Below are 27,207 nucleotides of genomic sequence, written 5' to 3' on the forward strand. Positions count from 1 at the left end.
CAATAAAGCATATAAATAAATGTATATATACACAGATTTATATATTTATTTATTTATTATTTATCTGCATCTGCATGCGCCAAAAAAGTTGGCAACAAAGAGTCAGTTAATGCGTTTCTATAAAATTAGCCGTAAGTTTATGAGTTTAATCTAGACACGTCTACAGATTTATACAGTCTAGCTATTTGCATATATTCTTATACATACATATATATATATATATATATATATATATATATATATATATATAAGCATACTTATTTCATACATAGCTACTTTAGTCTACTCAGCTCAGCTTGGCATGTTTATTGCCGTTGTGGCGGTCTTCGGCGGAACAATAAAACGAAAACACCTAACAAACACCCAAGTACCATAAAAAGGCCATTAAAACAATATCAATCGGCTGCCCACGAATGCATAATACTCGCTCGCAGCTGCCCCGAGGGAATTCAGTTGTGCGCTAAAAATAATAGCATAACTTGCAATATGTTTATTTAATTTACTTAATTTTGTTTAGTGAAAAAAAAAAAGTAAATAAAATTGTTGATTAGAGTTCCAAGAGCTAGTTTATGAGTTATTTTATTTTTATAATGATAAAGTAATTTGTGCCATAGTAGCAAACCGAATATACTCCTTTTACTTTGACAGTAGATGCTCTGATGCTTTAGATGAACTGACAATCATAAAACATTTCAATAGATATTGTAGTGATAGAGCAGCTTCCCTATTAGCATAACAATTATTTTTAAATGCTTCAATATAATAATAATAATAATAATAGATGATTCTTCTAAGGCAAAAACCCACTTTAAAGTATGTTTTATATATTTCAAATTCAATTTAGTTTCAACTCATTTGCAGTCACAAAATGCTAATGCCTGAATAGTGCTTTATAAATGAGCCTGAAGCCAGAACGAACTTTGCTTGCCTGCGGACGTGTGGGCTGGCTGAGAAACTTTCCTCAGTTGTTTATGGCACACTAGGGCATCGAAGAGAACAGGGACAAATGAGTCCAGGCAGAATGCAAGTGGGGAATCGGCATTGTGGCCTGTTGTTGGCTTGGCCAATTTAAACGCCTGCAGCCTGTTGCGAGTGCTACGTTTTGGTGTGTCAAATTAAAGAAATTTTCTCCAACTGCCTTGATAGTCGTACACACATTATCGTGTCTCAATTGGGCGATTTCATTAATAGATGTTGGAGCACCGTCTGCTCGCCGGGTCGATACGAATGACCTTCTGAGTGAGTGGACCTGGCGTTCATTTAAAGGTTCAACCAGCAAGCGAGCACTTTAATTTGCCCACACAATACGCCACAATATACAATGCAACTAAATGTCAGGCAATCAGGAATTTACGAGCTGCCGGAGCTGCCGGAGCTGCCAAGCGGCCATCAAACTCATATAAAATCGAAATCAAATAAATGGCCAACATTTTGAGCGACAGATTATAAAGGACAATTCTGTGAGTTATGCGTGCCGCTGCAAAATATGGCCATTTGTATATATTTTACTGTTGCCGAAATTTATGCAACTGGCTCGGCAGCGTTGTCATTGAAGTGTTGCCATCATTGCTTCAGCATGGACAGACCATTTGAGTGATTGGCTTTCAACTGCAGATGATGTCCATGTGGTGCAAAATGTAGATTATTTGTCACATAATCAGTTGGGAAATTCCATTACGTTCAATTCAAGTCGTAAACAATTTTGCCTAATGGCCATAAGTAAACAGCAACAACAACAACAACAGCAGCACTGATGTCCTGTTACCATAAATAGCTGGGCTGACATCAAATCATAATAAAAAACAAAAAGCAACACAACTGCTTTCAAATTAAACAGCCACGCGCGTCACATTTCGCCTCGTTTCCGTTTCCGCTTCCGCTATTTTATTGAGAATAACGTCACATTGAAAGTTGGTCCAAATATTTGTAGGCCATGCAGGAGATAATAAAGCCATAATTCGGTACCAACTGAGACGAAGTGGCAAAACTGGATACCAATTTATATACACATATCAAATGGAATCAAATGATAAGCGATTATTTCGCTTGATTTCAAGGTCTTGCTTTGCCTGTACATCGTGCGTGGTTCCTGCACATGATTTAGCTAATTCACAAACCCTGATTAACGTTTCTGATTTGATTTCCATGATTGAAGTAGTTTCTTGCTGAATCAGTTGGAACTTTTCAGCTATTCTTATATCATGTATATCTTTTATATTGATATATCAAAAAGTTTATATTTCATATTTTATTCAAAAAATAGTATTCACAATTCCTTTCATTCACATTTGCAATGCAGTCAAATTTCAGGCTAAGACTATTCAAAAATAAGTTGGTAATTTACAGTTTGCCCTTTGAGCAATTTAGCTTAGTTGATGCGATTTGACACAGCCGCCTGTTGCGCGTAGTTGGCCAACCATTTGCCGACTTGACCCTGATTGAGCTCCAGCCACTTGATGTTGGCCTTCACCGTTTCCAGTGCCCGCTGACGCGCCGCAGTGCCAGCACCTGCTTCTGGATATTTGGCAAAGAACTGTTGCATCTCCTCCAGTTTGGTTTGCGTTGCAAAGCGCCCGGTTATTGTAGGAATAATATTACCCAAAGTGCGCTCGTTGATGCCAAAGCGCTCCACTAGCCGCTCCCAGTTTTCGCGCACATAGTCCCAGACAAGGCTCTGGCCAACTGGATTGGCAGAAATTTGTCCCAGCAATGAGAAATAGTCTTGGCGGCGCACATTCTTTTCGTCCCAGGCCAAATTGATGTAGCGTTGCAGCAGCCAAGGCACCTTTATAGCTGCCAGTGCATTCATCAGCTTCACTTTCTCCTGGGCGTCGGGCTCAGACAGATAGAGTTGCCAGACCTGGTCCCAGGCGGCTTCAGTGTTCACTTCTTGCAGACCAAAGTAGTAGACAACATCGCGCACATCAGGACTAGGACGCGTATCGGGATTGGTCAGCCACTGCTTGAACAAAGTGGCAGCCTGCTGCAGCGAGCTCTCGTGTCCGACTCTGCAAGCAGCATTCAGCACCTTGTTGCGCAGTTTACTGCAAAATTTAATTGACATTTCAATAAATAACAATGGCCAAGCGTTAATGAAGTGTCATATTTACTTTTCCAAATGATCCGTGCCCACGGTAAAGGTCAGCTTCTCCACAATTGGTGACAGCAGTTTGCGGGCGTACGTTGTAAAGTCCTTGTAAAGGCTCGTGTAGTAAACACGGTTTCTGAGCGACGTCAGTGAAGCGGTGCCCACGCTCCAAGGCACGTAGTCCTTCTCGTCTTCGAGGTATGTGCTTAGGTCTAGCGCAATGGTGTAGTCCAGCTGTGCTGCATCCGCCAAGGCATTGGCATCGTTCAACAAATGTGCACGATCCGCTGTGCTGAATGTTTCCCGCGAATTCTTCAGAGCTTCAAGCAAGGTTTTCCATTGCTCCTCGGCATAGTTGACACGATAGTAGCCCACCTGATCCTTGTTGAACTTTACCCAACTAACAGTGCTTGGCACAGAGATGACAAGCTGGTTATCGTTATAGCTGAATATTGTGGTCTTTGGCGTGCTGTCCGCGCTTGTTATGTAGGTTATTGGTATGGACCAGCGATAGCTGTAAAGCAAATGAAAAGAATTGAGTGTATTGCGCAGATTGATTGCGCAATAATCACATACTTGAAGGAAGACGGCTCGACCTCAACATTATAGTCATCCTGATTGGCTAGAAAACGTTTCTGTTTCAGTCTGTAATTGTTTCCATCCTTCACCACCTCAACCACTGGCAGTCCCATCTGTTCGGTCCACGTTTGCATGATTTGCCTGCAAGCAAGAGATTAGTTAGATAATCTGATCTCGATAGATGCAACTCAGTAGCTGCGTTGACATACTTGACATCAAAGTCGAGACCCTCTTCTTCCTCAACGGCCGTCAAATAATCTTCGGTGGTGGCTGTGCTATATATATGGCGGTACAAATAGCGCGTGGTGGCGTTTTTCAGTTTCTCCTCGGTCACAAGATTCTCCAGCATGCGCACCAAAGAGGCGCCCTTAGAGTAGGTGATGGTATCGAAGTATTCGGTGATCTCAGCAGGACTCTCAATCGTTTTGACAATGGGATGTGATGCAAGCGTGGAATCGATCTTCAGCACTGGATGCAGCTCGTCAATCACAAATTGATTCAACTGTGCGTAGAAAATTATAATATAAGCAAGAGAACAAACTGAGCACAGAGAACTCTTACCATATCCCAATCAGGGTGCATGTACTGCACGCCCTTGTACTCGATGAATGAGGCAAAGCCTTCGTTGAGCCACAGATCGTTCCACCATTTCATGGTGACCAAATTGCCAAACCATTGATGGGCCAGTTCATGGGCAACGACACTGGCAACGCGTTGCTTGTTCGCGCTGGAGCTGGTCTTCTCATCGTACAGCAGCGCCGTCTCCCGGTATGTGACCAGACCCCAGTTCTCCATGGCACCGGAGACAAAGTCGGGTATGGCAACCATATCCAATTTGGGCAACGGATACGAAATGTTGAAGATATCTATATAATATTCAATAACGCCGGCGCCAGTATCTAAGGCGTATTGGGCCTTCGGAATCTGTGCTTTCGGCGCAAAAACGCTTATGTCGATGTTGGTTCCTCCAATTTTTTTCGAAATATGCGCAAAGTCCGAAACGACAAAGGCAGCCAAATAGGTGCTCATGGGCACTGTCTCCTCGAATGTCACCTCAGTCAGATCGCCCTCAATGTGTTCGCTCTGCAAGGGGACGTTATTAAAAAGAGTTCCTTGTTGACCATATTTGTCTTCACTTACGGCAACTGGCATATTGGAGAGCACGTGGTATTCACTCCCACTGGGACGGGCAACAGTGATGACAAACTGCGCCTTTAGATGCGGCTCATCGAAACAGGGGAAGGCTCTGCGCGCATAGGTGGGCTCGAATTTGGTGGAAATGATATGTCTGTAAACAAATTAAGCATATTCATTTATTGCTAATATACAACAACCAATTGAATTAGAGAAAGGTTAGTCATTGGCCAAATTATAGTGCATGCATGTGGGGTTAGCTCATAAAAGACATCAAATCTGCGTCTACCTGCTGCGATTGGTCACCGAATCGTAGTATGAGCTTTGGTACATTCCGGTTAAGCGATCGACCAATGAACCATTGAATTTCAGATGCAAAGTATAGTTGCCCACCTCCAGTGGCTGATCGAATTCGCTCACCCAATACTCGAGATCGGGATGGGCAAAGCTGAGCGTTGGCTTGATCTCCGCCAATAGAGCACCCGAATCATCCAGGCGCTGCAGTTGCCCATGGCTCACATTTAATTGATTAATATGCACGGGTATAAATGCGATGGGATCCAGTACTTGTAAATAGATGCTAATGTTGCCCGTATAGCTCTTCGCATCGAAATCGGGACGCAAATCCAACTTGTATTTTTGCGGCTGAAGCGCCTTGGGCAAGCGGTAGGTGAGCTTCTGCAGTACACGGCTAACAGCTCGAATTTCAGGTGATATGGCGGCCATGGCGTGTACTTTTCTTGTTGTTGGCACTTGGGTGGTGTATGCTCGATTATCTGTGTTTTTTTTTTTTATTATTATTATTAATTGTTTATCAGTAATTTATAAATTAGTACAAAGTTGTATTTTTTGCAACTCAGCGCGTCGAACAGCTGCAGCGTTATCGATAACGATATCGATAACGCAGCACAGTATGCTGAGCAAAGCACAAGTAAGCCATGCAAAGCTGATTGCTATGAGAGTGCTGTTGCTTAGCGCGCACTTGCTCATTTGAGTTGATAAATTTCGGGAAATTGAAACGAACCTGAGAGCACACTCAATATTGGCTTGGTGGACAATAACTGATCACGATCCACATATATGGTGCGTACTGTATCATTAAATACAGTTAGACTGCCAGCACTGTTCGCCTGCTGCTTCAGGTGCTCATCGGCAATATTTTTGCCCACATAAACCAGTGCGCCCAGCAGAAAAGTGCAGAGGACCAAGAGGAACACACAAAACGCGACCAGCGTGAGGACCGTGTTGCTTGGCGATTTCTTGTGCACGCGAGTCGTATCCTTAATGCGATGATTGTCGTCTGTGGAGAGGCTGCTGCGTGGACGCACGTTTTTTGTCGCATACATGCCGACCTGACTTTTGTTGCTTGTTCTTTATTTATAATTGAGACTATTTGGTTTAATTTGTAATTGTGCACTATTTAAACTGATATTCAAACATTTATGACGACTGAGCGTGCTATAATAATTGAACGGCGATTAATGTAGATACCAGGTATCCAGAAGTTTACACTGTAGCCTGATTAAGTTATGTTTCAACTAAGAGCTGGCCTTGTATTCCACCAATTGACTGTAACTTTGAAAATAACCAAGTAACGACAATTGGCATTTAGTTTTTCTTCACTTGGTTTACTAAATGTTACTAAAATTAAAATATATTCCGCGATAATTGTAAGAATGTAGCTTAATTCGTAGATAGTTTGAATTGTGCTAAGGTATCTTAAAAATGTGTTGCTTTCGCTTGACGCTCGAAAACAACCGAAAGCTATTAGCACAACATTCCTCTGAGTAGATAAGTTTACGCGAACTGAACCCAACTCCGAAGCCTAGGCTGCCACTGGGTTTTCCTATTTCGTAATGAAATCTTACACTTTGGTATAAATAAACCGTTATCAAGTTATCATTGAAATCGATATATACGTATCTCCGCTACATTCTGTAAACAGGATATTTTTCTATTGATTATCATTTGATAACATGGGACAGCTGTTATGTATGTATGTTATATTCACAAATTATTAATAAAACAAAAATAATATCACCAAAAAAATGTTTATATCTGTAGGCCTGATCAGTATTTTGCCATCGTCACCTGTAATTTGAGCTCTTCATAAACAGGCCAAATTACAGACGTGGCTATTATCACACTTTCCGTCTGTTAAGCCCTATAAACACAGACAGACTTATGTATGTGTATACATAACATTCGCTTGTCGCATTTGATACGATTTTCATTCAAAGTTGATGCGATTTTGTCTCCACTGCAGATCAATCAAATGTAATTTTCAGGCTGTCACGTAATTGAGTCGCTCTGTTCGCCTTCTCTGTGTAATTGTAGCCAAGTTTAAGTCTTTTTCTGTCATTGTTGTTGTTGTTGTTGCTGCTGTTATTATTATTGTTGTTGCTGTTGTTGTCGGCAAACCGCAATGCTGTATTACAAATTTCCAGGTTTATTGCAATTGCAGTGATTCGAAGACCGCAGGCCACTTTCTATAAAGGCGTTGGCTGCGACGTCAGCGTCGCTGTCGCTAGCCAGCCTGCCAGTGTGTGTACGTGTGTCTGTGATTGACTGATGGATAGACGGATGGATGGATGGATGGAAAAGGTTGTTGGCTTTTTGTCAGTTGATTTGCACTGCAGTTTCTATCTATCTTTCTCTCTCTCTCTCTCGCTTTCGGCCTGAGCCATGGGAACAATTTCTCGAACCAAAAAATATGCCTTGCAAATGAATTGAATTAGCCATAAAAGTCAGATGCGGTAGTCAAAGCAGCAGTAATTTATGTCATCACACGTACATATGTAACATATGTGGGCTATTAAGCAATGAAGAAATTAGCATTAGGTTAATGGCCAAAACTAAACGTGTTTCAGTAATCAAGCGAGCAATTTATAATAATTATATTGTTTACAAAGTGATTGATGAAGTCAATCAAAGTTCCGGTTTAATGAATATAAAAACGAAAAATAAAAAAAATTGCTCCTCTTCCGAAACTTTGAAGATAGTAAAAATAATCTCAAATTAGAGTTAATCTCAATTAGAGTTAAGGTGAAGTATGTTTTCAAATTTGTATGCGCTTGGTAAAAATTAAAGGAAATATCAGAATCATAAGAAGTAGGGGTTTAATTGAACATTGAAACTGCTTTAGATCACCTTTTCAACAAAGAAGTTTAAGAGATCCATTGAAGAAGCATAGTATTGACTATTTAAAAGATATTATTCAAAAGATTTAAAGCCTTAAATATTCCTAGTACACACATATATAAATACTAAAAAATTTCCTATATTTTAAGCATAATTTTCCTCATGCTACACACCGTTGCATATCTCTTGCTTGTATCTTTTATGCAAGCTAATATAACTGTGTCTTCATTTTCAATTCGCATAATCTATGCTATGCTCTTACAATTGTGATTTTTAAGTAGTCCAGTGTACACATGCCCACACTTAAGTAGCTCAGCTGCCACAATAAAATGATTAAGATACGAAATTCAAGTGAGCTGCGAGCTGGGAAACATATGCGTTAATTTGGGCAGCTTGTGCGAAGCCAAATGCGAATGCGAATGCGAATCTAAAGTGTTGTATATGATAAAATATGATAATTGTCTGGGGCCGGGGGGCAGAGATGCAGGGCGTCTGTGTGCTTGCCACACAGCACTCAACCAGCTCATCATCATCGTCTCTATTTCCATCTCTGTCGCTGACGCCTACGATGATGCAATGCATTGGCGTTGACTCAATTAGGCTGCAGACAAAAGCCAACAACAACAATAATAGCAAAAGAAACAAAAAAGAGCAACTGCAACTAAAAATGCATGACTACCTTATAAGCCAAACACTTGATGTGGCAGCTGCAAAGTATCTGCGAATGTATAATTTCATACTTCCCATTGTATCCAAAGCGGATGCACTTGGAGAAATAACTAAGCAAGCTTCAAGCTTAAAAAATAGATTATACATATTTATTTGAAGCTAAGATTGCATCTTATATTTATTCTAAAATATTAGAAAAATAGTCTTGAATTAGATTTTGATATAAAAATACTATAAATTTTCTCTCCGTGTATGCTGCTGCGCTGTTAATGAATGCGACATCAAAAGTCAAATAATTTTGAAATTTAAATGAATTTAATGAACGAGCCCAAGTTGAATGCACTTGCAGAATGCTAATATTATTATTAAAAATCAAATTTGATTCTGCCTTTTTTTTAATGCTGACTCACTAAGAAGTTAGAAGAGTATATTAGTTATTTGCTAGAATATGAAGCTTTGATATACTCATATGCATCTTCAGCTCTCTCATAGTTATTTACCAAGAGGTTTGAGACTAACTAACTCAATAGCTAGAACCTACAAAGTCCTAACAAGTCCTTCAAACTATATTTCATTACAAATTTGATAAACCTTCATAAATAAATATCAACTTTCCTTTGGCTTTGTGTTCTGCAGTCGATAACTCCTCACAACAAAGTTCTGACTTGTTTTAGGTTAACTTTCACGCAACCGATGTAAATAAAGAAACGCCAAGTGCGACCCACAAATGCCCAAAAAGTGAGCCGCGGCGATATAACAATCGCTCTAGCCACCGGATTGGGTCACTGTGACTAAGAAATACGTGACTGAAATTGCTAATACGCACAGGCATACGTATTTCAAAAGCACACCCAAAAACCTTTGAAGTGAATGCGAAATTGAAGCAGAAAACAGAAATCTGAAAACAAAGCTAAACTTTCAACAGTTTGCCTGTTATGCACAACAAATAAATGGTATTGCTTAGGGTTTTGTTTTTAAACAAATTACATAAGGATTCGACATAATGGCAAGCAACGAAATTTAAATTAATTACAGTGAGCTTAAAAAACAAAAACAATAACAAATTTACATGCATAATTATTGCACATACTGCAAATATCAAATATATATTGGACTTATGAATCTAACAAAAAACTATGCATTAATTTTTTTAGCCATTGTTATTGAGTATTTCTTCTATTATGACTACAAATTTGCATATAAGCTTATGCTTAGAATTCATTATTTATTTTTATTATTATTTTTTTTTTTTCATGGGTTGTTAGTTAAGCTAACAATTATTCAAAATCTATTCCAAATACATTCATTATTAACGACTGTTGTGAACTTTTTTCAATCATAATTATGGAATATATAAATTTAAGCTCAGAACTTATAATCCAAAATATGGGTCATTTGAACTGAAATGTATTCAAAAACTTTTCAAAAGAATCTTCAATGTGAATTTCACCAGCCTATCTCTATTATTATTTTCCTTTCTTTATAATAAGATTTTACTATATTAATAATCAATATATATAATAAATGGATTATTAATGAATATAGCTTCATTTATTTAAATTTCTTAATAAAAATGAAGATCCTCATTTGGAAAACTCTGAAAATCAAATTAATGAGAAATTTTGCTTTCAGCTATACTTTTTGTTAATTACAAAACTAATGATGACCTTCATTTTCTGACCAAGCACCAACGAAGAATGAATGGAGGAAAGAAAGAAATTTAAATAGATCGAGCGACAGTTGGCCCGAAGGCGTTAAAGAGAAATGGACAAAAAAAAAAGAAAAGAAATCAGTGCCAATGAAAATGAAAAAGGTTTGAACAAAGCGCGTCGCATGAACTTGTCAGAACAGAAAAAAAAAAACACCAAACATGAGAAGTGAAGCTGCGTAATACCCTATAAAAATAGACTCTTCTTATATGTTAACAATTATATAAGTTGAGAAACCTATTAAATTATTTCACATTTAACAATATATTATTGATATGCGAAAATTAACATCTTTCAACAATGTTTAAATATAAATTTAGTCAACACAAAAATCAGCTTAGTTGAGATTTTGAAGATATGCATAGGTGCTATACAAGTACGGGGAATCTGATGCTTTCAATAATTACAGATTATTTTCAGAAAGAAAAGAAGTTTATGCCGCAGAAACAAGAAGCAACAAGCGACAACAACAAACGGAAACAACGCTAAAGTCGAAGTCGACCCATTTCATTTGAGCTTTTGAAGAAAGTAATATTTTTTTCTTAGATAAACGAGCAGCAGCTTGCGCTTGGCCACAACAACTTGTAAATGTAAACACAGCACAGAAGCGAAGTGAAGTCGCTGTCGCCGTCGCCGTCGCAGTCATCGTCGTCGTCGTCGTCGTCTTCATCGCCTTCGTGTATTGGCCGATTTTAAGGCCAAGAACTTGCGCGGCAAGTGAACTATGAGAGAGGCTGAGCCGAAGCCTGTTTGCCGGCTCAGCGGAAGTGGAGCAGTAGGAGATGGGATGTGGCAGGGGCACCTAGCCCCATTGTTGTGTTGCGGTCTTGGTGTGGCAAGCGCAGTTGCAACCTGTTTTGCGTGCGTGAAAATTCTGCAGCTTCTTGCGGTTTTTTTAATTTTTTATTTATGATGTTTATTGTTGAAAGTCAAAGTTGGCATCGAATTCAATGGCCGCATTTGTGTTTTTATACCCTGAACCCATTGAAAATGGGAAATCAGGGTATAATGGTTTTGTTAAAAGTATGTAACAGGCAGAAGGAGGCGTGGCAGACCCCACAAAGTATATATATTCTTGATCGGGGCGACAAGCTGAGTCGATTTGGCCCTGTCCGTCTGTCTGTCCGTCCGTCCGTCCGTCCGTCCGTCCGTCCGTCCGTCCGTCCGTCCGTCCGTCCGTCCGTCCGTCCGTCCGTATGTATGAACGCGTCGATTTCAGAAGATATAAGAGCTAGAGACTTCAACTTTTTTTTAAAATGTCCGTATATATCACGCGCAGATCGAGTTTATCACTAAAAAACGATAACTCATTCCGATATTTTTTTATCGATAAAAAACCTTATCGAAGATCACTTAAAAAATTATATCTCCTACATCATAATAGCTAGAGTGTCCAAATTTTAAATATATATTAAGACGTATTTAATACAATTTCGGTTTTTGTTAAAACTTACCCCCCGCCCTTATATCCACCCCCTCACCCTCATCTTTGTAAAAGTCGTATATCAAATACTAGAGACTTGTGCTTCGGTATACACATACATTTAAACATTATGATTACGTTCTGAAAGTTTCATTACGATCGTACGTCTAGAAATTAAATTATTCAAAATATTGCCACACTGCAGCGCAACCCAAGCGCAATCGCCTATATACATATGTGAGTGTGTGTGTGCGCGTGAGTTTGTATGTATGCGTGTGTGTGTGTGTGCGTGTGTGTTTGCTAATTATTATTGAAATATAAGTTGCTTGTAGGGTTCAGGGGATCTCGTAGTCGAGCAGTCTCGACTAGAGCTTTCTTTCTTGTTATTATTATTATTTCTTCTTGTTGTTGTATTATTATTATTGTGGCTAGGTATTAGAAGTTCACGCCTCAATGCGCTCAATTAGTTAGATAGCACCGCACTGCCCTCCCCAATGACAACACATAAATTTGTTCATTAGTTAGAAAAACTAAATCGAAATAAATAAAAGATAAAAATAAACGGTATTCTGTCGCACTATTTGCACTCGTACGCGAACATGTGTCAGTCTCTCACACAGTAGCTCTTAAATCGTAGTTTACAGTTGGTTGGCAAAAATTCGGTGGTGACAGTTACATAGGAGTTACAGTTAGACGGAGTCAGGGCAGCCTAGTTCATTTCGAGTGCTCTAAATTATTAACCCAGCCCAATAACTGCTCTATTTGATAACGGCACTCGGCTTAATCTGTTTTGCTTTACTTAATTCAAATCGATGCCGCGCACGTTTCTTTCACATTCGTACGAGCGCGCGAGAGAGCGAGAGACGAGATCAGAGTTCGGTGTAGCGATGCGCATTGACAAACGACGACGACCGTCGCGTTCAGCTTTGAACTTACAACTGAAAGGCGACTGTCAAAGTTGCCGTTGCGTGCAAGCTCTCACGAAAGCTTCGCTCAACAGCTGAGACCGGCTTATTGAACAATCGCGCTCAGCTTACCACCACCACACTGACACTTCATTGAGCATTGGGCATATAGAGATGGCACTATGCTCACGCACTCTGGCACTCTGGTCTTTTATTAGCTTTACCATTTGAGCGTATAGAGCTGCAATTGTGCTCACGATGTTTGACTCATATTATGTTTCAATTAGTTTTAGTTTTCGATAAAACAGAAACGCAAAGCTTTGACTCAACGCAGCACGTTCGGCTTTGTTGTCTTTCACAAGCTACTATTAGGTGTACTCACTGTTTGAAATGTCTTAAAATTCAAAACTCACCTCTCGTTGCCTTCTTCATCCACATAGCTGCTTCTGTAGGAGCCAATTAGATTATCCAATTTGCAATCAAAGCTGGCGGACAGCGTATATGCCTTGTTCACGCTGAGCACCTCCTTCAGCTCGATGATTAGCAGCTCCCGTGTATTATCCACATAATACGTTTTGATGGCAATGCGCATGCGCGCCATCATATTCAAAATGCTAATGCCATGCACATTCAAATCCTTGGCATGCAGTACTATCAAATTGGTAACGGCATCCAATTGGAACTGTATGGAGACGGTGCCGTCACAGGCGCCCGTCTTCAGATCGGGATTTATGTAGATGCGATAACGTATGGGTCGAATCTCACTTGGCAGTCGATACACAATCTAGGTGCAGTAATAAATATGTGGTCAATATCCATGGTTGGTAACAAGATATGATAAGGCTTGCGATAAAGAACTTAATCAATGGTCAGCTATCGTTAGAAATAACTGAACTGAATAAGCTAAAATAATATCTGCAATATACATGTATATACATGCCGAGACGTTTTTATTTATTGGTCATATTTTTGTCAAGTTCTTTAGGAACTAAAATTCACTGCGTAAATGCTTTGGAAACTTATTTCTCAGGCTAGAAAGGTCTTTGTTCTGTATGTAATCCTCCAGAACATCAAGTTTCTCTCTTGCATCGGTTAGCTCAATCCACAGACTCTCCCTGTGGACCACAACAGTGACCAGAGCGACGATCAGACAGGTGGACAGCAGTCCAAAGAATATGGCCACACGTTCCGCTGTGATTTTATCTAACGGGATCAAACTTGCAACATTTTAGGACTACGAAATTAGAGGGTGTTGGCTATGACTCACCCTTTAGATTTTCTATAAATTTGACCATTTCGAATGAGCGATTCGTCAACTGACTACGGCTAAACTGAACTAAACGGCTGACCAATGCTTTTTCGCTTTTTCAGTCAAGATAAAAGGGAATAAAACCCCCAAATCGATAATCGGTAAAACCGGACTATATGATACGATAATATATGAATTGGTGCTAATGCCGACTTTACGGCAGTCTATTTAGGGCTATAAAACAATGCACCTACATACCTCTTCTGGATTAGGCAGTCCGGTGGGCAGCGTAGGATATATGGGACTTGGATTGGCCGTGGTACCTCCACTGGGTGTAGTACCTCCGCTAGGTGTGGTACCTTCACTTGGTGTAGTACCTCCACTAGGTGTGGTACCTCCACTGGGTGTAGTACCTCCACTAGGTGTAGTACCTCCACTAGGTGTGGTACCTTCGCTAGGTGTGGTACCTCCGCCGGGGCTAGTCTCTCCACCGGGTGTGGTCCCACCACCGGGCGAGGTGGGCGTTGTTCCAGATGAGGTAGGTCCTATTGTCGTAGTGTCCCCCAAAAGTACATCCAGCTTAGCCAGCGCATCCTGTAGATCATCCTCCAGGCTTGCATTCTCCACAGCCAGCACAATAGTGGCTACGCAAAAGGCGGCAGTGGTTAGGCCCAAGCAGATGGCCACCGCCTTGACCGTTAGCCCTGATGGAGAGGCCAACGATTATCATACACATATCAGGAATGTATATATTTTTCCTTTGCACTCACAAGCAACCATGTTTTAGTTAGACAGATCCTTTGCTTTTAGCCCAATTTCCACATCCACTTCGCAAAGCGTCTGAAACTGAACTAACTTTAAAATCGGGCATCTGCTCAACTATTTGGACAGTTTATTGATATGTGGGCCAAGCCGGGCATGGTTCACGATAGGCGCCTATCATTACAATGGGGCTTTTAAGGTTATATGGACGCCATAAAACAGGAATGCATATATATCCAATGTGGGCAGTCCAAATCGGAGTATGACATGCAGACTTTTATCGAAGTTATTGATGCTATTAAAATCGCCACTCGGGATATAATCAATAAAATGCATGCAAAGGTTTATTGGTACTGGTTAACGTTTATTGATTTATAGGCTCTTAATTATGCAATTCCCTGAGTAATTGAGGAAATGTTTTTGGTGAATCGACATTTATTGGATATGGGAAAATTTTTTTCGTATTTTACAATGGGTTTTTAGAGGTCATTGGGGAAGGCGAACCGCCCAGCCAGCTGGCAATATCATTCTGATTCGCCTTGAGCCAATTGATATTATATTTGATGGTCTCGATCGCCTCCTGCCTGGACGAAGCGCCGGCTCCCGACTCTGGATATTTAACGAAGAATGACTCCACCTCCTGCAGCTTTTGTTCACTGGCAAATTTGCTCGTTATTCTGGCAATTAATCTACCAAATCCGCGATTGTTGAGGCCAAAGCGGGCAACTAGAGTGGACCAATTCTCCCGATAGTATTCCCATACAATGGGCTGGCCTACAGGATTGTTAGCGATATTTTCCACAGCTGTGACATAGTCCTGAGAGCGCACAATAGTCTCATCGCTGGCCAGGTCCAAGAAACGATAGAGCAGCTGTGCGTCCTGCACAGCGGACAGACCTAACATCAGTTTTGTCTTCTCGCTGGCATCGGACTCCGCCTTGAACAGCTCCAGCAGCGCCTCCCAGTTTTTCTCGTTGCTCGTCTGCTTCATGCCATAGTAGTAGACCACTTCGCGCAGATCGGGCGCAGGGCGATTTTCCGCAGTTGGTGCGTTGAGCCATTTGGTGAAGCGTTGCTCTGCCTGCTCCAGGCAATCCTTTACTTCCAGCGCGCAGGCCAATTTCAGCACAGACATGCGCAGACGACTTGAAGAGAGAAGCAGAGAGAGAGAGAGAGAGAGATTTAGAGCTGTACGGTTTACTTTCTCAGCTGCTACTCACTTGCCCAAATGGTTATCCTGCTCAACGGTCCAGCCGACCTGCTTGTAGACATTCGTCAGCAGAGTGCGTGCATAGCTTATATAGTCCACATAGACATCGGTGAACATGAGCTGGTCCCTCAACGAAAGCAGTCCTTTGCTAGCCACATACCAAGGCACAAACTGACGCTCGTCGGGCAGATAGGCGGTCATCTCCAGGGGCACTCTGTACGAGAGCTGGTTGGCATCGGCCAGGGCGAAAGCATCGTTCAGCAGATGAGCTCGATCCGTGACGCCGAAACGCGTCGGCTCAGTCATTAGCTGCTGGATGAGAGCTTCCCAAATGCTGGACTCGTAGTTGACGCGATAGTAGCCCAACTGGTTTACGTTGAGCTTGATCCATTTGACACTCGATGGTAAGGCAATGCCCAGCGAATCTTCATTGTACGGAAAAACAACACTGTTGACTTCACTGGCCGGCGAGCTGTCCAGAATGTAGGTAACCGGTACGGTCCATTTGTAGCCAAACTCAACGGGATCTACCACAACGTCGTAGCTGTCCTTGTTGGAGAGGAACCGCTGTTGTTCGATCATGAAAGCATTTTCACCGGAACGCTGTACATTCAGTACCGGATAGCCCATCTGCTCGGTCCAGGTGCGCATCAACAGCTTGACATCCAAGCCGCTGACCTGGGCCACCTCGGTAAGGAAGTCATCCGTGACGGTGTTGGCGTACTTGAATTTGATCAAATAGCTAGTTACAGCAGCCTCAAACTTCTCGGAGCCCACGAAGGACTCCAGCATGCGCAGCACAGAGCCCGCCTTCTCATAGCTGATCATATCAAAGATCGCCGAAATTTCATTCGGAGACTCCACCTTCTGCACAATGGGATGCGAGGAGAGTTTGGCGTCGTAGACGAGCACGGGTTGCAGAGCCAATATTTGAAATTGATCCAGCTTAAATTGGGATGAATTGGAAAAAAGATAAAGAAATATGTAGATATTAAAATATTGTGTGCTACATCAGCTTACCATGCCCCAGTCCGGATGAACTGCGTGCACGCCCTTGTATTGCATGAAGCGAGCGAAGCCCTCGTTTAGCCACAAGTCGTTCCACCAATTCATGGTGACCAGGTTGCCGAACCACTGATGGGTTATCTCATGGGCCAGCACACTAGCAATAGACTGTTTGTTCTCCGTGGAACTGTAGTTCTCGTCGTAGAGCAACGCCGTCTCTCTGTAGGTGACCAGACCCCAGTGCTCCATGGCATTGGAGGAGAAGTCTGGTATGGCCGCCATGTCCAGCTTGGGCAGCGGATACTCCACGTTGAAGTACTTGATGTAATACTCGGTGACAGCGATGCCAAAATCTAAGGCGTACTTCACCTTATGCAGCTGATGGGGCGTGGCAAAGGCGCGCATTGTAAAATCGTTGCCAATTCCGTTTGCACTGACCTTGCCCGTCTGTGAGTCAAAGTCGGAGACAATGATGCAGGCGAGATAAGTGCTCATTGGGACGCTGCTGGCAAACGTGACCATTGACTCCTCGCCGAGATTCATGGAATCCTGTCAAGAAATCAATATGTGAGGGCAAATTTGTATATTGAGATGAATGGTGTATTACCTCCTCGTTCATGTTCGAGAGCGCTGTATATGAGCCGGAGTTGGGATGCACCACGCTGATGGTAAAGGTGGCCTTCAGGGCGGGCTCGTCGAAGCAGGGGAACGCTTGGCGGGCGTAGGTCGGCTCAAATTTGGTCGTCGCAATTTTGCTGTAAAGTTGTGGCATGCTTTTAGGCTGTCTCACAATTAAATAGAATTCATGCCACATACCGACGCTGTCCCGCTGGCGTTAAGTAGCTGCTGCTGTAGAGTCCTTCCAGCTTGCCCAACGACTTTCCCTCGAAGACAATGCCCAGCGTGACGACAACATTCGCCTCCAGGGGCTCCTTCATATTGACAATCAGCAACTGACGCAGCTCATCCAACTCGTAGTTCTCTACCTCGCGATTCACCACATAGACACTGGTCAGGACCAGGTCTTGTGAGTGCAAGACGATTTGTCTGGTTGTTTCTAGCACATTAATGCGGATTTTCTCTTGGCCCATGAAGGTGTCCGCCTCCAAATTTGGATGTAAATACAGCTCATAGCTGGAGGGCTTAACCGTTTTGGGCAGACGGTAGTCGATCTGCTTTAATGATATTTGATGCTTGATCAGCTAAGTGAAAAACTCCCTAATATTAGTAAGACCCACCTCCTCTTTAGTTTCGCGCCTTGCTCTGCTAGATCCGTAGATCTGCGAATCGTTTGGCGTCTCGTTTATATCAATCTTCTCCCTCACATCTAGCAGATCTGCCCCCACCAGGAGGACCATAACGGCGCAGAGCAGAAAAACGCTTGATCCATAGCCGTTCGATAACATCTTGATGCCTCGACCGACGATCACTAACTGAAGAAGTTGGTCACAATTCAGCCATGAATATACTAATCGACTATAACCATAGTTTGTCGATTTGCCTGCCAGTAATTCAGTTTGATTGTGGGCACTTGACAGAATTTTATGGCCAACAAGGGCGATAATGGAACTAAATACCTTTCAGTCAGTTGTCGAACTCCCACAAATAGAGCCGATACAGTTGGATAATATATATTCGGACACTTATCGAACTTGTTTGCGTGTCGTGTTAACACTTGCGATAAGCGGACTCGATTGACAGCAACTAATTTGATTTGCATGTTCAAGCGAATGTTGGCTGTCACACCCAATGCAAATATATTGCAGATATCGGCTGGCGATTCTTCACTGAATATTGACTGTCACACCCGAGGCATATATAGATATCGGCGCACGATTGAACTCAATATATGCCACATACTAAACTAATATATGCTTATAAATACCAGAGATACCTAGGGATAAGATAAATACTATCATTCTCCTCAGCTAAAGGTTGCATGATAATACTATTATCAAACCTTGTAAAAATTATGTAGATAAATATATTGAATGTATGCAGTTTTACTTAAGTTTCGGAAAAGCTTCACACTCGAATTCCATTTTAAATGCATTCGTTTCGTATTAAATGCATATTATATGCATTATAGTTGATTGATTTTGTATCACTCCCATGTCGGTAATTATCGATTCTTAAACACCAATTCGATTGGAGTATGTCGTACACATATCTAAAAAGGAAATATATCTTCATACAAATTCGAATTTTAATATATCAATAAATATCGCAAAAGAACTTTGCTTGAATTTCACATTAGAGTTGAGCTTTATTACCTTCCTTATTCTCATTCTCATTATCTGCACTCTTCTATAAATTCCCAGATTTATCAACTCATATTTTCCTATCGATAAATATTGATAAAGAATCATAATAGGAATATTATGAATATACATACATATGTATATTAAAATAAATCAAATAATTTTAGAATATGTATTATACGAAAAAGACTGACTCCTTGGGAAACATATGACATAATTTCATAATTTTCGCCTATTCCTAAGCTGTTTTAGCAAAAAATAAGCAACATTGTCCCATGACTTTAGTCTGTGTCCAACACCCATTGGCATTTCTAGTTTATGAAGCTATTCTGATATCCATTTTAAAAGTTTCTTTATTGTTATGTGTGGGTTTCTCTGCAGCTCTCTAATCTTTACAATGGCAATTCGATGATTAAAAAAAAAATACAAAACTTTGTGACTCTGTTTTGTGAGCACGTCCACTACAATTGCCCCAGTTGGCCAGGTGCTTGGGGCTAGTTCAGTCGCTGTTGCTGCTCCAGCCAGGCATCGACGCTCTCGAGATTTTCGGCCAGCCACACAATGTTGTTTTTGACCGTTTCCAGGGCACGCACGCGCGCTGCTGTGCCCGCACCCGCCTCTGGGTACTTGGCAAAGAACTGTTCCATTTCCTCGAGCTTGGTTTGAGTGTGGAATCGCGCCGTTATCGATGGTATCAGATTGCCCAAGTAGCGCTCGTTCAGGCCAAAGCGGGCCACCAGCTGCGGCCAGTGCTCGCGCACATAGTCCCACACCAGCGACTCGCCCATGGGATTGGCCGAGATGTAGGTCAGACAGGTGAAGTAATCCTGGCCTCGCACATACTCCTCATTCCAGGCCAGATCGATGTAGCGCTGCAGCAGCCAAGGCTCCTGTACGGCGGCCAGGCCATACATCAGCTTCGACTTCTCACTGGCGTCGGCCTCATTGATGAACAGCTCCCAGACTGTCTCCCAAATCTCCTGGTTGCCCACCGACTGCATGCCATAGTAGTAGACAGTCTCGCGCACATCGGGACTGGGTCGCTTGTCGGGCGTGGCAAGCCAGGCCTTGAACTGTTGTCCGCCCTCTGTTAAGCAGGACTCGAGACCCAAGGAACAAGCCGCACTCAGGGCGGTCACACGTAGACGACTGAGGGTGAGAGAGGGAGAAGCATAGATAGAGTTAAGTGAATAAAGAAGAAACAACACTGACTATCGATACATATTGTTTCGGTAAGTAATTGAATAATGCTAATCGATAAATCGAAAATTTTCTACATTCCTATTTCTAGATAAGCTAGTTTTATCTGCCCCTTTCAATAACTCCCGGATTAGATTAAAAATTAAAAATTCAGCTTAATGCCCCTTCGGCTCAGGTTCTATGAAAACCCCACTTACTTATCCAAGTGATCCTCTCCCACCGTCCAGGTAAGCGACGTGTAAATCGGCTCAATCAGAGCTGTGGCATATTTCTTGAACTTGGCATAGCTGCTGGTGTAGAAGAGAGTGCGCTTCAGCGAGGTCAGCTTGGAGGCAGCCACGCTCCATGGCACATAGTCCATCTCTTTGGCCAAGTACTTGGTCATGTCGAAGGCAATCTCGTAGGGCAGCTGCGTGGCATCGGCCAGGGCGAAGGCATCATTCAACAGTGAGGCACGATCGCCGGCGCTGAATGCCTCTGGCTTGGCCACCATCTGATTGGCCAGCGACGCCCAGAGGGACTGATCATAGTTGACGCGATAATAGCCCACCTGATCGTAATTAAACTTGATCCAATCCACAGCAGTGGGCACAGTTATAGTGACTGTAAAAAACGGAAAAAACAGAAACAATTCCAACGATAAGATAAGCAATGCAAATCAATTTGATCACTTACTTTCGCTCTTATCGTGATAAAACCATTCGCGCTTCACCGTGGGATCTTGGCTGGTCGTATATGTGATGGGTATGGACCAGCGATAGCTGCAATCGTACATATAATATATGTGTGAGCAATCGAGAGACCAAAAATCAACTAAAGATAACACTAGAAAATTTACTTGAATTCCGAGGGCTCATGCACCACGTTATAGTCATTCGGATTGGACAAGAAACGCTTCTGTGTCAATTTGTATTCAGTGTCGGTAACCTTGGCGATCGTGACTACTGGCAGACCCATCTAAAACACGGCAGACATAAAAATTAGGTTAGAGATGTGTATGTAAATCGGGAAGTTTGCTGCACAACTAGCCGATCATCGTCATCATGATCATCTATCTACAGCACACGCTCACCTGCACCGTCCATGTCAGCATGATGTCCGTCACATTAAAGTCCAGCCCCAATTTGTCAATCTCGGCAAAGAAGTTGCCCGTTACGGCGTTCTGGTATTTGTATTCATTGAGATAATTGGTAACCGCCCGGCGAAAGATTGTCTCGCCCAGAAAATCTTCCAACATGCGCACCAGCGAGGAGCCTTTGGAATACGTAATGGTGTCAAAGATCTCCGTTATCTGATCGGGATTCTCAACCTTCTGAATGATGGGATGTGAGCCCAGAGTGCCATCCAGGTTGAACACTGAATGCAAAGTGCTCACAATAAATTGATCCCGCTAGAAAAATAATTAGAATTAGACTAAACCCACATCACAAAAATAGAAAGTTATTTATAGCGCCAAGACTTGCCATATTCCATTCGGGAAAGACGGAATCCACGCCCAGATATTCAATAAAGCTGGCGAAGCCCTCGTTCAGCCATAAATCATTCCACCAATGCATAGTAACTGATATCAGACCGAATATAAAAACGATACGAAATGAAATATTAGCCTAGCTAATCCCGCCGCTTATCTGGAGTGGACATACCTAAATTACCGAACCACATGTGTGCAAATTCGTGGGCAATCACGCTGGCAATGCGCTGCTTGTTCACCGTGGAGCTGGTGGCCTCCTCGTACAGCAGCGACGTCTCCCGATAGGTGACCAGACCCCAGTGCTCCATGGCGCCCGACACGAAATCGGGTATGGCGGCCATATCCAGCTTGGGCAGCGGATACTCGATTTGGAAATAGTCGATGTAGTACTCAATGACGCCCTTGCCCACAGTCGTGGCAAAGGCGACCTTCTCGATCTGTTCGGGTGTGGCATAGACGCCCATGTCGAAGGGCTCGCCAATGCCCTTCGTATCGATCTTCACAGTCTTCGACTTGAAGTCGGAGACAATGAAGCACGCCAGGTATGTGCTCATCGGCACACTCTTAGCAAAGCGCACCTCTGTGTAGGTGTCCTTCTCCTGCTCATCCTGCACATTCATGTTGGAGAGCGAATGGTAGTCGCCGTCCTTCGGATGCACCAACGTGATCTCGAAGGTGGCCTTCAGGGCGGGCTCATCGAAGCAGGGGAACGCCTGGCGGGCATAGGTCGGCTCGAACTTGGAGGTGGCTATCTTTTTGCGACTTTCATCGGCCTTCACGTAGGACGAGCTGTACAGGCCCACAATTTTGTTTTCCATATTGCCGGAGAACTCGAGGGTGAGCAGTACAGTTGCGCCCTTGGTTAGACCCTGAGTCAAGTGGATGATGAGAAACTCGCGAACCGCATCGAACTCGTAGTCCTTGACCGCAATGGTTGGCTCGATCGCCTGATAGACGTGCGCACTTTTGATATTCAAGTTCAGCGAGTGCAGCACTATCTTATCCGTGGCCTCGTTTACGGTTATGCTGATTGTCTCCTCGCCCGTAAACTCGCCCGTCTCGATATTCGGATACAAATAGAGATCATAGTTTGTGGGTGTCAATGCAGTCGGCAGACGATAGTCGATTTTCTCCGGCGGTGCTGTGGGACTCGGCTCCACAGTGGTGCTGTCAGACGGGGAACTGGGTACAGCCGTGGTGGACGTGAAGCCAGCCTCGAGCTGATCTAATTTCTCCTGTGCATCACGCAAATCCGCCGTCAAATTCGCCTTCTGCACGGCCAGCACGATTGTGGAGACGGTGAAGGCAGTTAGTGCCACGCCCAGGCAAATGCTAACCACCTTAGCAGTTATAATCATATCGACGTGAACGATGCGGGCTAATCCAAATCGGGCGACATTCAAATCGCAACTAAGCGCTGACTACGGAAAACTAGCGAGAGGTAACCATCAGCCCGAGAACTGATATCTCGTTGCTAATCTAATCGGTATCACAAGTCTCTCTCTCCATCTCTCTCTCTCTCTCTCTCAGTCTGTCACTCTGTGTATCTATAGATTTTTAATGATCTAGCTTATTTACGGGCCACTCCATTCCAAATGGCCGTATTAGCGGGCTTCAATTTTTACGCATTGATTAGATTTGAGAAATGCCAAAAATCTGCGCGAATTTCCAATATTTCGAGAACAATTTTTGAGAAACTCCCGGCGCCAGCATTGTAACTTTCCCTAGCGCCGGCGCCCATATGTGTATATACCTATATGTAAATGTATATCTCTTGTAAGACCAATTGAGCAATCTTTGACTACCTGATCGATCGATCGGATCGGCTTTCGTTTTTGTGTATTTACCCCGGCGCCTTAGGTACTTAAAAAACCCTTTTCCGGTACGGAATTCTCGGCCTAATTAGAGATAGCGAGTTTTTGGTATTTTCATTGTGTTAAAACCCAAAACAAGAAATTTCCGCGCATGTTTTTAAGACGGACGACTGGGGAAATGTAAGACAATGACTTTACCACTAGGAAAAAGTGTGCCACCCATTAAAGTAAAGGAAGTCTCTCATTCTCGCTCTCAACAAATTTGTAGATGTTTCGCAATAATATTGTTGCCAGTCCTCTTCAAATGGTGCTATAAATTGGGATTAGATAGACCAGCGATATGAGTAAGCTTTAGTGTTATCAATATTACATGAATATATATTGCCTAATCATATGTTGATCGATACCTCTGACTATGAGATGCCCTATGGGACAACTGTGGATACTCTGTTTATTTATTTTGTTCAGCAAAACTCTATTAATTTTCAGATGATACACACAAGTTATTAGCCTTACATATAAGTGTAATACACCCCCTTTCATTGCCTACAGGGTATTCGCCCAATACGTTTTCCCATCTACTCTCCTACGCTCTTTGTTTTCCGATTAAATACTAAAAGCGTGTTGATTTCTGATGATATATTGATAGTGAACTTTACACTCGATGATTGACTCATGGCTTTCCGGACGCATCGAGAGATCCGGTAATACCAGGACAACGAAATCGGTCTGGCAGGCTGTTAACTGTTAGCGGGATTCACAAACAGCTTACCACAAAGCGCAATTAATTTTCCAAATTGTATTATTTGTCATATGTTTTGTTATATAATTGGCTTTGCCAGTCGAGTTGGCAAAACACAGGGACGAGGGACTGCAGCCAGAGTACGGGAAGTTGGGTAAGTCCGTGAAACTGAATGGAATCGATTGAGTTTCATTCATGAGCACGTTCAGGCGCCGCAGGACATCTACCTGCCTAAGCGTGGGAAAGTTGATGACACGACGGCCAAGAGCGTCTCAGTCGCCTCGGCCTCACAGGTAGAACGCTACGAAATTGGGCTGCTCCGCAATTGCATCGGATCGCCGGGATCTGTTGGGTTATTTGTGCGACGCGCTGGGAGTTTCTTCTGTTCATGAAAAAGTCCCAAGTGGAAAAAAGGCAAATTTCCGGTTTTTTGATCTCGTCTCGTATTTCCCACGGCCCACAGTTCCTACACCGGGTATAAAATCGAGCGCTTGGCTCCAGCCAGGACACAGTCGACCTAGCGACAGCAACGAGAACACACACACACAACCAGAGAACACCATGTTTTATATCATACAAATATTCTTGAGCTTGGCGAGCAGTGCTACGGCTGCCAGCTTGACGGAGCCATTGAACTACTACCAGTACACACAGTTCCAGGCGCCGCTCTCCTGGGAGGCCATCAGCAGCAGCAGCTTGGACCAGGCCATCGCCAGCTGCCAGCGGAGCTTCAAGTGGCAGCGCTGGAATTGCCCCAACCAGGACTTTGTCAGGCGGCGCACGTCGCCCACTCCAGCCCAGGCGCTGGATCGCGAGGACGTCTATGTGGCTGCCATCTCCTTGGCCTCCATCCTGCACACGCTCACCAAGGACTGCGCCAATGGCGTCATCGCCGGCTGCGGCTGCACCGACAGCGCCCTCAACGTGCCCTGCGCCCACGAGCCGGCCAAGGCCATGCAGCTGTACGAGAAGCGCTACGGCGTGGGCTCCGGAGCTCTGGGCCACAATCAGCGCGTGGTGGGCGCGCTATTGGAGAAGTCGCTGGAGCAGGAATGCCGCTGCATCCAGCACGATCCGCAGGGCAGCTGCCTGGAGAAGAAGTGCGTGCAGGTGCTCAAGCCATTCGAATCGATTGCCCAGGACCTGCTCAACATGTACGACGACGCCATACAGCTGGACACGACCGCCAGCAACCTGAAGATCATGTGGGAGAACATACCGCTCGACTCGCTAGTCTACATGCTGGACTCGCCCAACTACTGCCAGCCGGAGGCGACCGGGCGCTGGACCGGCACCCGTGGACGCCAGTGCTCCAAGCACACGGGCAGCACAGCCGACGAGCGCCTCTCCTGCCAGCAGCTCTGCCGCGTCTGTGGATTCCGCGTGCGATCCCAGCACCTGCGCAGCGAACGGCGCTGCAACTGCAAGCTGGTCTGGGGCTTTCGCCTGCAATGTGATGTTTGCATTCAGCTGGAAAGACACTACAGCTGCTACTAAGCAGACAGAGAGAGCGAGAGAGGTAGCCACAGAGAGTGGGAGAGAGAGCGAGACTTAGCCAATTGAGGGCGCTGGTTGAGCCCAGCCACAGCTGCAATTATTTAGTTAGACCTAAGCTAATTTATATATGCATAACTCTAATTTATTGACAACAATAATAATGAACAATAAAAATACACAAACCGAAAAATATTGGTGTGCATAAATCATTTAACACTTGAAATGGGTATATAAGCCGAATTGAGCGTAAAGTTGATGTCATGCGATAGTTACATTTGTTAGTCGAATATCTAATCAGTGCTAGGCCATCTAATGTTGACGTCATGCAATAATCGAATTATAGTTATTGTCTAATATCTAATATCTAATCAGCTCGGAGGCACAGCCAAATCGAACGCGCATTACTAATTTGTAAATGATATTAATATACTAAATATATGAACTGTAACATATTTGAGCTATAAATAATTTCATATTCTAGTGAAAAGCAAACGAAGGTAGCTGGAAAAGTTTGAATTTGAGTCGTGAATTTTAGATAAGTCCTTAGAGTTCCTTTGACGATCTTAAATGATCAGGCAGATGGAAGTGTATAGTACACGGCGAGTCTATCATTATGATTTGTTTGTCTCCTTATTATTAATTTAATTTCCATTTTAAGCTTTGATTTCATACCACCAAGAATACAAAGAAACATCTTTGTCAAGTTTCCACCAATGAATTTACAGCCATTTTTCTTATAGTTTGCATATGAATATCATAGGTTGTTCCCTTAAACTTACAAAAATATATTTCATACTAGATGCCACACATATAAATATCATCAATATGCTCTGAAAACTTGAGAATTGCCATCTAGAACAAAAGATACATATGAGTAAAAGTGGATGAATAGCATGATTGAATGCTGAGTGTAGGGGTAAACATATTATCTAGTCAGGTACACCCCACTAAAGCAATCTCACTGGATTCTTGTTTTGAAGTTTAATTTTTTCTATCACTCTCATTTTCTACTCTACACTCTCATTATACCCTGAACCCATTGAAAATGGGAAATCAGGGTATAATGGTTTTGTTGAAATGTATGTAACAGGCAGAAGGAGGCGTGGCAGACCCCACAAAGTATATATATTCTTGATCAGCACGACGAGCTGAGTCGATTTGGCCCTGTCCGTCTGTCTGTCTGTCCGTCCGTCCGTCCGTCCGTCCGTCCGTCCGTCCGTCCGTCCGTCTGTCCGTATGTATGAACGCGTCGATCTCAGAAGATATAAGAGCTAGAGACTTCAACTTTTTTTTAAAATGTCCGTATATATCGCGCGCATATCGAGTTTATCACTAAAAAACGATAACT

At 43.1% G+C, this 27,207-nt stretch overlaps 5 protein-coding genes across 8 annotated transcripts; 1 reads left to right on the forward strand and 4 right to left on the reverse strand.

Moving 5' to 3' along the window:
- Positions 1 to 2,233: 2,233 nt before the first annotated feature.
- LOC108659633 (glutamyl aminopeptidase) lies at positions 2,234 to 14,801 on the reverse strand. Of its 3 annotated transcripts, none has more exons than XM_018112645.3 (9): positions 14,668 to 14,801; positions 14,156 to 14,601; positions 13,062 to 13,432; positions 4,808 to 4,955; positions 4,229 to 4,750; positions 3,877 to 4,169; positions 3,665 to 3,808; positions 3,111 to 3,602; positions 2,234 to 3,044 (listed from the first exon to the last, which is right to left on the reverse strand). In XM_018112645.3, exons 1-9 carry the CDS (start codon positions 14,675 to 14,677, stop codon positions 2,369 to 2,371), a joined length of 3,102 nt encoding a protein of 1,033 aa, XP_017968134.1. In that variant the 5' UTR covers positions 14,678 to 14,801; the 3' UTR covers positions 2,234 to 2,368. The 3 variants fall into 3 exon arrangements, with proteins under 3 accessions (XP_017968134.1, XP_017968135.1, XP_089112613.1); XM_018112646.3 differs by lacking the exons at positions 13,062 to 13,432; positions 14,156 to 14,601; positions 14,668 to 14,801 and adding exons at positions 5,091 to 5,577; positions 5,826 to 6,259; positions 12,543 to 12,693; XM_089256487.1 differs by lacking the exons at positions 13,062 to 13,432; positions 14,156 to 14,601; positions 14,668 to 14,801 and adding exons at positions 5,091 to 5,577; positions 5,826 to 6,268.
- On the reverse strand, positions 13,588 to 14,071 carry LOC108659638 (uncharacterized). Its single transcript, XM_018112654.3, has 2 exons — positions 13,916 to 14,071; positions 13,588 to 13,851 (listed from the first exon to the last, which is right to left on the reverse strand). The coding sequence occupies exons 1-2, from the start codon at positions 13,941 to 13,943 to the stop codon at positions 13,637 to 13,639; spliced, it is 243 nt and encodes an 80-aa protein (XP_017968143.1). The 5' UTR covers positions 13,944 to 14,071; the 3' UTR covers positions 13,588 to 13,636.
- Positions 14,802 to 15,002: 201 nt separating the features above from the next.
- On the reverse strand, positions 15,003 to 18,410 carry LOC149092044 (glutamyl aminopeptidase). Of its 2 annotated transcripts, none has more exons than XM_089256488.1 (6): positions 18,113 to 18,410; positions 17,691 to 18,049; positions 17,482 to 17,629; positions 16,890 to 17,423; positions 15,880 to 16,814; positions 15,003 to 15,804 (listed from the first exon to the last, which is right to left on the reverse strand). In XM_089256488.1, the coding sequence occupies exons 1-6, from the start codon at positions 18,278 to 18,280 to the stop codon at positions 15,126 to 15,128; spliced, it is 2,823 nt and encodes a 940-aa protein (XP_089112614.1). In that variant the 5' UTR covers positions 18,281 to 18,410; the 3' UTR covers positions 15,003 to 15,125. The 2 variants fall into 2 exon arrangements, with proteins under 2 accessions (XP_089112614.1, XP_089112615.1); XM_089256489.1 differs by having other exon boundaries at positions 17,691 to 18,046; positions 18,113 to 18,406.
- Positions 18,411 to 19,470: 1,060 nt separating this feature from the next.
- LOC108658897 (glutamyl aminopeptidase) lies at positions 19,471 to 23,228 on the reverse strand. The gene is made up of 7 exons (XM_030386139.2): positions 21,979 to 23,228; positions 21,799 to 21,896; positions 21,408 to 21,725; positions 21,174 to 21,292; positions 21,011 to 21,096; positions 20,533 to 20,938; positions 19,471 to 20,284 (listed from the first exon to the last, which is right to left on the reverse strand). The coding sequence occupies exons 1-7, from the start codon at positions 23,162 to 23,164 to the stop codon at positions 19,630 to 19,632; spliced, it is 2,868 nt and encodes a 955-aa protein (XP_030241999.2). The 5' UTR covers positions 23,165 to 23,228; the 3' UTR covers positions 19,471 to 19,629.
- An 847-nt stretch (positions 23,229 to 24,075) lies between these two features.
- Positions 24,076 to 26,080, forward strand: wntD (wnt inhibitor of Dorsal). The gene has a single exon (XM_018112648.3). The coding sequence runs from the start codon at positions 24,924 to 24,926 to the stop codon at positions 25,857 to 25,859; it is 936 nt and encodes a 311-aa protein (XP_017968137.1). The 5' UTR covers positions 24,076 to 24,923; the 3' UTR covers positions 25,860 to 26,080.
- The last annotated feature ends 1,127 nt before the right edge of the window (positions 26,081 to 27,207 follow it).

Source organism: Drosophila navojoa, chromosome 2, assembly GCF_054131105.1.
Source record: "Drosophila navojoa isolate 15081-1374.11 chromosome 2, UAZ_NAV_1.0, whole genome shotgun sequence".
Lineage (NCBI taxonomy): Eukaryota > Metazoa > Arthropoda > Insecta > Diptera > Drosophilidae > Drosophila > Drosophila navojoa.